This window comes from Embiotoca jacksoni, unplaced genomic scaffold (assembly GCF_022577435.1).
Source record: "Embiotoca jacksoni isolate LCO1_2020_lvr unplaced genomic scaffold, fEmbJac1.0.p SCAF_100, whole genome shotgun sequence".
NCBI lineage: Eukaryota > Metazoa > Chordata > Actinopteri > Embiotocidae > Embiotoca > Embiotoca jacksoni.
The window spans coordinates 714,233-724,232 of record NW_027185231.1 but is presented as its reverse complement, the minus strand read 5'-3'; the positions used below and the strand labels follow the sequence as shown (position 1 = coordinate 724,232).

Here is a 10,000-nt window from a genome sequence, read left to right as displayed (position 1 = left end):
CGTATTTTACGTTAATTCGTGTTTAATGTTAATTCGTGTTTTACGTTAATTCGTTTTACGTTAATTCGTGTTTTACGTTAATTCGTGTTTAATGTTAACTCGTGTTTAATGTTAATTCGTGTCTTACGTCAATTCCTGTTTAACGTCAATTCGTGTTTTACGTTAATTCGTGTCTTACGTTAATTCGTGTCTTACGTTAATTCGTGTTTTACGTCAATTCGTGTTTTACGTCAATTCGTGTTGAACGTTAATTCGTGTTTTACATTAATTCGTGTTTTACGTTAATTCGTGTTTAATGTCAATTCGTGTTTTACGTTAATTCGTGTTTAACGTCAATTCGGGTTTAATGTTAATTCGTGTTTTACGTCAATTCGGGTTTAATGTTAATTCGTGTTTTACGTCTATTCGTGTCTTACGTTAATTCGCGTTTAATGTTAATTCGTGTTTAACGTTAATTCGCGTTTAATGTTAATTCGTGTTTAACGTTAATTCGTGTTTAACGTTAATTCGTGTTTTACGTTAATTCGTGTTTAACGTTAATTCGTGTTTAATGTTAATTTGTGTTTTACGTTAATTCGTGTTTAATGTTAATTCGTGTTTAATGTTAACTCGTGTTTAACGTTAACTCGTGTTTTACGTTAATTCGTGTTTTACGGTAATTCGTGTTTAACGTTAATTCGTGTTTTACGTTAATTGGTGTTTCACGTTAATTCGTGTTTTACGTTAATTCGTGTTTAACGTTAATTCGTGTTTAATGTTAATTCGTGTTTTACGTTAATTCGTGTTTAACGTTAATTCGCGTTTAATGTTAATTCGTGTTTAACGTTAATTCGCGTTTAATGTTAATTCGCGTTTTACGTTAATTCGTGTTGAACGTTAATTCGTGTTTTACGTTAATTCGTGTTGAACGTTAATTCGTGTTTAACGTTAATTCGTGTTTTACATTAATTCGTGTTTAACGTTAATTCGTGTTTTACGTTAATTCGTGTTTAACGTTAATTCGTGTTTAACGTTAATTCGTGTTTTACGTTAATTCGTGTTTAACGTTAATTCGCGTTTAACGTTAATTCGTGTTTAACATTAATTCGCGTTTAATGTTAATTCGCGTTTTACGTTAATTCGTGTTTTACGTTAATTCGTGTTGAACGTTAATTCGTGTTGAACGTTAATTCGTGTTTTACGTTAATTCGTGTTTGACGTTAATTCGTATTTTACGTTAATTCGTGTTTAATGTTAATTCGTGTTTTACGTTAATTCGTTTTACGTTAATTCGTGTTTTACGTTAATTCGTGTTTAATGTTAACTCGTGTTTAATGTTAATTCGTGTTTTACGTTAATTCGTGTTTAACGTTAATTCGTGTTTAACGTTAATTCGTGTTTTACGTTAATTCGTGTTTAACGTTAATTCGTGTTTAACGTTAATTCGTATTTTACGTTAATTCGTGTTTAATGTTAATTCGTGTTTTACGTTAATTCGTTTTACGTTAATTCGTGTTTTACGTTAATTCGTGTTTAATGTTAACTCGTGTTTAATGTTAATTCGTGTTTTACGTTAATTCGTGTTTAACGTTAATTCGTGTTTTACGTTAATTCGTGTTTTACGTTAATTAAGAAACAGCTGACGTCCTGTGACGTCAGACCGGTGTGTTGATCCAGTAAAACCCGTTCACGTCAGAACCGATTTAGAACATGTTAATGTCTCCCCCCACAACTCCCCCTCCCCCACCCTCTCCCAGTAAAGTCAAACATGGCCTCCAACCACCTCCACCTCCACCTCCCCCATTCGGTGGTCTCAGCCTACTCCGGCCTTCCCAGAATTCCCTGCCAGATGGCGGGCGGAGTCCCAAGATGAAGCCCCCCCTCCCCTCCTCCCCCCACGGAGCTGTCATGTCAGCGTCCGGATGACGGACGACCGCTGAGACCCAAGCGAGGTGTGTGTGTGTTCTGGTGTGTCTATCTTTGTGGGGACCGACCTGACTTTAAAAACCTTGTGGGGCATTTTTGGGGAACGTGAGGACTTCAGGGGACCGACTGAGGGTCGGACCGGATCCAGGGTCAGGTGTAGGCCGTGGTGTGTGGGTGTGGGTGTGGGTGTGGGGGGGGTGTGGGTGTGTGTCCTCCTTCTTTCCTGCGTTGACCTACCACTACCTCATCCACCTTTATAGTCAAAACAGACCTCCACCCTGCGCGCGCACACACACACACACACACACACACACACACACACACACACACACACACACACCCCTGGGGGACAATACTTTTAGGATAACGACCACTTCTGCATTATTGATCCTGATGCCGGCTCTGTTCCTCTGGATTAAAATGCTCCAGTTTGACCAGGAGGGATGTGGATTGCATCACACAGACACACACACACACACAGACACACACACACACACAGACACACACAGACACACATACACACACACACACACACAGACACACACACACACACAGACACACACAGACACACATACACACACACACACACACAGACACACACACACACACAGACACACACACACACACACAGAGACACACACACAGACACACACACACACACAGACACACACAGACACACATACACACACACACACACAGACACACATACACACACACACACACACACACACACACACACACACACACACACACACACAGACACACACACACACACACACACACACACACACACACACACACACCACATGCTGTGTGGATGTGGTGGTCGATATTTCGACATCATCGTTCCTGCAGCAGGAGTTCGTGACTGTTCGACCACTTTCATGCTTGTTTGCAGGTTAATGTCGACATTCTGCCGAACGCACGAGAGCTCTTTACGTCCGTCTCCGTGACGACCTGCTGCACTATCCAGACCTCTAACGTGTCATCGCTTAAAGAGGAAGTGAGGACATTTGGGAAACATCTGGACACTTTAGGAAAATGATAAACCCTTTTGGATAACGGCAAGACGTTTTTAAGAGTGAAGATATTTTCTAAAAGTTGCCAAATTTTTTAGAAACGGACGGTTTGGAGGTGAAAAGCAGTAAAAGTGAGGACGTCTCTGGACAGATTTAAAAGTGAGGACGTCTCTGGACAGATTTAGAAGTGAGGACGTCTCTGGACAGATTTAAAAGTGAGGACGTCTCTGGACAGATTTAGAAGTGAGGACGTCTCTGGACAGATTTAGAAGTGAGGACGTGTTTGGGAAAGTTGAAAGTCTTTAAAGAAAATTTGGAGAATTAGAACATTATTTGGAAATGAAGACAATTTCTCAGAGTGAAAAAACATTTTTAAAAATGAGCAAACATTTTTGGAGTGGACATTTTTTGGGAGGTGTTATTTCTTCTGAGGCCAGCTGCAGGAGGAAGACGTGTTTGGCAGACGGAGGACAGAACGCTGAAACATTTTCATCAACTGTAAATATTTTCATAGATTTGAAGGAAGTTGTTTCTCAGACGACTTTTAGAAACGAAGGACGTTTCAGAAACTTTGGTTTGCTGCGGACCGAGCGACTCCTCCGGCCGGCCGGCGCTGAGCTCCTCAGCTGCTCTGTGGGACGTCGGCGTGTCGAAGCGCTGCGGCGCTGCTCGGTTCAATCTGCATTAATGCGGCTCCTCCTCGCTCTGATGGATGCGGGGAAGCCAACAGGCGCTCGGCGGGTTTTATCGATCCGCGGGGACTCCAGCCGACCTGCCTGACAGGTCTGACTGTCGACCAATGGGGTGCCATGTAGCGGGAGGTGGAGGTGGAGAGGTGTGTGTGTGTGTGTGTGTGTGTGTGTGTGTGTGTGTGTGTGTGTGTGTGTGTGTGTGTGTGTGTGTGTGTGTGTCTGTGTGTGTGTGTGTCTGTGTGTGTGTGTGTGTGTGTGTGTATCAGTGTGTGTGTGTGTATATCAGTGTGTGTGTGTGTGTGTGTGTATCAGTGTGTGTGTGTGTATATCAGTGTGTGTGTGTGTTTGTGTGTGTGTGTGTGTGTGTGTGTATCAGTGTGTGTGTGTGTATATCAGTGTGTGTGTGTGTTTGTGTGTGTGTGTGTGTGTGTGTGTGTGTGTGTGTGTGTGTGTGTGTGTGTGTGTGTGGAGGTGTCAGGATTATTGTCTCCAGTGTGCCGTCTCTGTGCCACATTAAGGTCTATTGATCGGTTTGCACGGCTGACGCTTTGTCGAGGAGCCGCTTGGTACATCGATCGGTGACATGCCGACAGGGCCGTGGGGGTTGAGGGGGGGGGGGGGTGATATGATAGGGGGATAAAAAAGGAGGAGGCGGAGCTAGGAGGATGGACGGGTTAACAGGTGTTTGGAAGTCATTCATTCAGTTTCATCAAACTTCCTGCAGAGAGTTTGTTGGTTTTTTCTGCAGTAGTTTGTGAACATGAACAATAAATCATCCAGATTACATCATATTTACTAATTATCAGGACCAGAACCAGGACCGAACCAGGACCAGAACCAGAACCAGGACCTGGACCAGAACTAGGACCAGGACCTGGACCATTTAGGTCAGATTTCGGTTCACTCATGATGGTGTGTTTATGGTTCATGCTAAGCTAAGCTAACAGGCGGAGTCAAAGGAGGACGGAGACGTTTCATCTTCTCACCTGTTTGGTCATCGAGTCGATGAGTCGGACATAAAGATCCTGTTCTGTCCTGATACCTGAAAACACACAAACACAGTTAGAGGAGGTACACACACTGATACACACACACACACTGATACACACACACACACTGATACACACACACACACACACACACAGATACACACACTGATACACACACACACACTGATACACACACACACACACACACACACACACACACAGATACACACACTGATACACACACACACACACACAGATACACACACTGATACACACACACACACAGATACACACACTGATACACACACTGATACACACACACACACACACACACACACACACAGACACACACACAGACACACTGATACACACACACACACACTGATACACACACACACACACAGATACACACACTGATACACACACTGATACACACACTGATACACACACACACACACAGATACACACACTGATACACACACACACACAGACACACTGATACACACACACACGCTGATACACACACACACTGATACACACACACTGATACACACACTGATACACACACTGATACACACACACACACTGATACACACACTGATACACACACAGAAACATTAGCGTTAGCTCCTGACGCTAATAAGCCCCGCCCCCGTCAGAATAAGCCCCGCCCCCAGCAGCCTGACTCTAATAATGTTCAGTAAACGACTTCTCTTATTATTTATGTCCCGCGTGTGTATTTATGTTTCTCTTGTCGTGTCGTCGCGGCGACGCTAACCCCCCTCAGCAAAAACAAACATTAGCTGCTCCAGAGCTGTTTATTATTTATAGACCCCCCCCCCCCCCCCCCCCCCGTCCTCCAGGAGAACCAGGACTCCTCGTTTACTCGTTCTCCCACAAATTAAATATCAATCAGAGCCGCGTGTCTGTTATTAGCGCTGCAGCCGTGCGTTGCCGTGACACCGGCGCGACATGGGGTGGAGGAAATTGGCGGGAACACCTGTTCGCGGCGGCGCGGCTCTAATCGCGGGTCGGCCTTTTTGTTTTCGTGCAGCTCTAATTGACATGATTCACTCCTCGGTCCGCCGCCGCGCGCTGAGCGGCCGCCGCGCTAAATGGCCGCCATCCGTCCCGGTTGCAGATGAGGTCAATTACGGCGGTACGATGTTAATCCGCCGCCGCCCGCCGCTCCTCTGATTTATCCCCGAGTGGAGGAGGCGCGGCTTCATGTCCCACTTCATCTGCTGCTCCTGCAGGAGTCGGAGCGCTCGGCAGGTCTGGACCAGCGCCAGACACACACACACCAGTGTTTCCACTCAGCACAGACCCCCCCTCACACACACACACACACACACACACACACTCAGACACACACTCAGACACACACACACACACACACACACACTCAGACACACACTCAGACACACACACACACACACACACACACACACACACACACACACACACACACACTCACACACACACACAAACACACACACACACACACACACACACACACACACTCACACACACACACACACACACACACACACACACACACACACACCCCAGTGGGCGGAGCAGCTCAGGTCTGTCAGACATTCCAGATGTGGAGCTGCTCTCTGCTCACAATGGAAAAGTTCTCCAGAATCTCAGCTGACCCGAGTCCTACAGGGGAGGTCAGACCTGAGAGGAGGAGTCACCTTCACCTTCATCATCATCACAGCAGGTCCAGTATCCAGCCGGACAAACACTCAGAACCAGCAGCTAACAGAACCTTCAGTATAATCATAATTATAATCGCTCCAAATCTCAACGCAGATTATTTCGAATCAGCACAGAAGCCGTCCCCTGATCCGATCCGCTCTGTGGCTGCAGGTGGCGCTACACCCCATCAGCCCGAGGAGGTCGGACTGTTTCCTCACCGTTGCTGTAGAGCAGCTGTAGCCGGTAGTGGATCCCGTTGTTGGTCTTCTCTCCGTTGTACTCCTGCAACACAGTCACAACAAGTCAGAGATTCAACGAGTCACAAGAGTCAGAGTCAACGAGTCAGAGTCAACGAGTCACAAAAAGTTACAGTCAACGAGTCACAGAGTCAGTCATGAGTCAGCGAGACAGAGTCAACAAGTCACAGTCACAGCGAGTCACAAGTCATAGAGTCAACGAGTCACAAGTCAGTCAACGAGTCACAAAAAGTCAGTCAACGAGTCACAGAGCCAACGAGTCACGAGTCAGATTCAACGAGTCACAAGTCAGAGTCAACGAGTCAGTCAACGAGTCACGAAGAGTCAGTCAACGAGTCACATCGAGACAGAGTCAACGAGTCAGAGTCAACGAGTCAGATATTCGAGTCACAAGAGTCAGAGTCAACGAGTCAGAGTCACAGACTCACGAGTCAGTCACAACGAGTCACAGTCACGAGTCAGTCACCACAAGTCACAGAGTCAACGAGTCACAGAGTCACGAGTCAGAGTCGAGTCACAACAAGTCACAGAGTCAACGAGTCACAAAGAGTCAACGAGTCACAGAGAGTCAATGAGTCACAGTCATGAGTCACAGCGAGACAGTCAATGAGTCAGAGTCACAACCTATCACGAGTCAGTCACAAAATCAGAGTAAAAACGAGTCACGAGTCAGTCACGAGTCAGTCACAGAGCATCAAAACGAGTCACAAGTCATAGAGTCACAATGAGTCACAGCAAGTCACGAGTCATAGTCACAATGAGTCAGTCACAAGTCATAGAGTCACGAGTCATGGAGTCACAACGAGTTACAGAGAGTCACAATTAGTCTTTACAGTCAAAAACAGAAAGTACTAAACATTTTTTAATGTTAAGACTTGTTTCATGAAACCACGATGTCTCAGTCTGAATGAGTTCAGCCGCATGTTTTATCCTTCTGTCCGTCTTTACACTTCCAGTCTGAGTGTTTACTTTACAATCGTCTATAAACACAACTACAAATGTCATTTTAAATCACTTTTTTAAAAAGAGAAAGTCAGAATGAGATGAAACAGATGTGACATCACAGATTTTATTTCTAAAATGAAAACTAACAATTTCACCATTTTTTTTTACCTCTAATTTCAATTTCTGTATTTCATCATTCTGAGGTTCACCTTCATCTGACCTCTGACCTGCTGACCAAGGATTCACCCCGACACCACACGACAAAGAACCAGCTGAAAATATCTCAATCTACCCCTTATTCTCCTCCTCCTCCTCCTCCTCTCTCTTCTTTCAACCTTTATTCCCTCCTCTTTACTCCTCTCCTTCTCCGTTCAGCCGGTGCCGCTCAGTGCCAACTGTGCCCGGGAGTGTTGGCTTCGTCCCAGTGTGTTGGTGTCTCGGTGGGTGGGTGGGTTGGTGGGGGGAGGGGGGGGGTGAGAGACTAGAGGTCAAAGCAGAGGTGAGGTGAGCGAGTGGGCGAGAGCAGGACGGAGAGCCAGCTGGCAGCCGATCAAAGAACAAACAGCTCCAACCTGTCGGGATGTTATTATGATCCTCATCAGAGTTATTAGGAGGTTCTGGAGGCTTTTTGGAGGGTTCTGGAGGGTTCTGGAGGGTTTTGGAAGGCTGTGGAGCAGACTGAAGAGTTTGGTTTTTTTTGGAGGGTTCTGAAGGGTTTTGGAAGGTTCTGGAGGGTTTTGGAGGGTTGTGGAGGATACTGGGGGGTAATGGAAGGTACTGGCGGGTTCTGGACGGTTCTGGAAGGTTCTGGAGGGCTCTGAAGGTTTTTGGAGGGTACTAGAGGGTAGTGGAGGGTTTTTGAGGGTTCTGGAGGGTACTGGAGGGTTTTGGAAGGTTCTGGAGGGTACTGGACGGTTCTGGAGGGTACGGATGGTACTGGAGGGTTCTAGAGGGATGTGGAGGGTACTGGAGGGTTCTGGAAGGATGTGGGGGGTACTGGACGGTTCTGGAGGGTACTGGAGGGTTCTGGAGGGATGTGGAGGGTACTGCGACGTCTCACCTTGTCTTTCTCCACGAAGTCCACGTAGGAGGTCCGTTCGATCTCCACCGGCTGACCCTGCCGGTCGTACAGAGCCAGAACAAAGTGGAAGAAGTTGGACTTCCTCAGGTTGGACGGAGGCTGCTTCTCGAAGTGAGCTCGGGCCAAACCCACGCCGCTGAAACACGATACAAAACACCACCATCATCATCACCATCATCATCACCATCATCATCATCATCATCATCATCAGGATCCTCCAGCATCAAATTCCTGATTCTAATTTGTAAAAAACTAAAGTTGGACATTTTCTTGTTTCCTTCTTTAGAAAATATCGTCTCTGAGCAGTTCAATGAAACAACAATTAGAATCTGAATTTTGGACCCAACAGAAGTTCAATAGCTTCACAAACTGCAGCTGTGACTTATGAAGCTAGCGGAGTTCCTCAGGGCTCCGTGTTCGCTCCACTATTGTATGTAATTATATGTAAAAACGTGTTTCTTTGCAGATGATACGGTTGTTTTCGTTTGTGGTACAAAAGTGAGGAGGGAAAAAAATAAAACTTCTGAAGTCAAAAAATTCACAAAACAAACTTCATGTAAATAAAGGTAGAAAAGTGTTTTTAGAAGAAAACAAAACAACACGTATAACGTAGGACAAAGACGTATAATACTGATTATTGCTTTACGGCTCCAAATAACGTCACTTATTGTGTCACAGAAATACAGAACGTGTTTTATTAGGAATAAACAAACCAACAACTAAACCTCCTTCCTGCTGCAGCGCCGCCTGCTGGACACCGGTGTCAAAAGTCTGTCTCCGTGGAAACACGATCATAAATAAAAACTAAAGTCTGGTTCAAACAAACGCGGCTCTCAGAAGTATTTAAGGAATTATCAGCTACAAATATGTTAAAATTATTTTATAAGATCTGTTGTTTTTGTAATTAATAAAAGTATCTGAGAGAATCATGTTATTTAATCGTCACTATATTTATTGTTTTCATAAAAAAAAATTATTTAGTGTCTATTGTTTTTATTCAGATAAAAGTGCTGTTTACGTTCAGCTTGAAATCAAGAAGATGCAAAATCATCACAGCTTTTATTAACATTTACTGTGAATGTCTGAAGAAATAAAAAATAAAATAATTTACTTTAAAAAAAAAAAGCCAGAAAAAAAATGTGTGATGGAGAACAAAAGAAGAAAGTCTCATTAAATTAAAATGATTTCTGGAGCAACAAAAGGAAACAAAAACAAAATAATCATCAGAGGACCGTTTGTGATGCTGATTATCATAATGTTAAAAACCGCCTGCCTGGAGGTCAAAGGTCGTCCTCTGATTTACAGACACGTTTATTCCCTCTCAGCGAGACGTCTGTGATTGGTCGGCGCTGACGAACCCACCGGTTCATCCTGAAATAAAATCGATGCTCCGGCAGGAAGCGAC

General features: G+C 44.9%; 1 protein-coding gene across 1 annotated transcript in view; it reads right to left on the bottom strand.

Moving 5' to 3' along the window:
- Nucleotides 1–10,000, bottom strand: part of LOC138212688 (transcription factor COE3-like) — a gene marked incomplete at its 3' end in the record, with an annotated part of 38,325 nt that overhangs the window by 10,873 nt on the left and 17,452 nt on the right. Inside the window, exons 2-4 of the mRNA XM_069173182.1 lie at nt 8,575–8,731; nt 6,531–6,594; nt 4,603–4,658 (exon numbers count right to left, since the gene is read on the bottom strand). Of these exons, the coding sequence (XP_069029283.1) occupies nt 4,603–4,658; nt 6,531–6,594; nt 8,575–8,731 (277 nt within the window). The remainder of the gene's footprint in view (nt 1–4,602; nt 4,659–6,530; nt 6,595–8,574; nt 8,732–10,000) is intronic.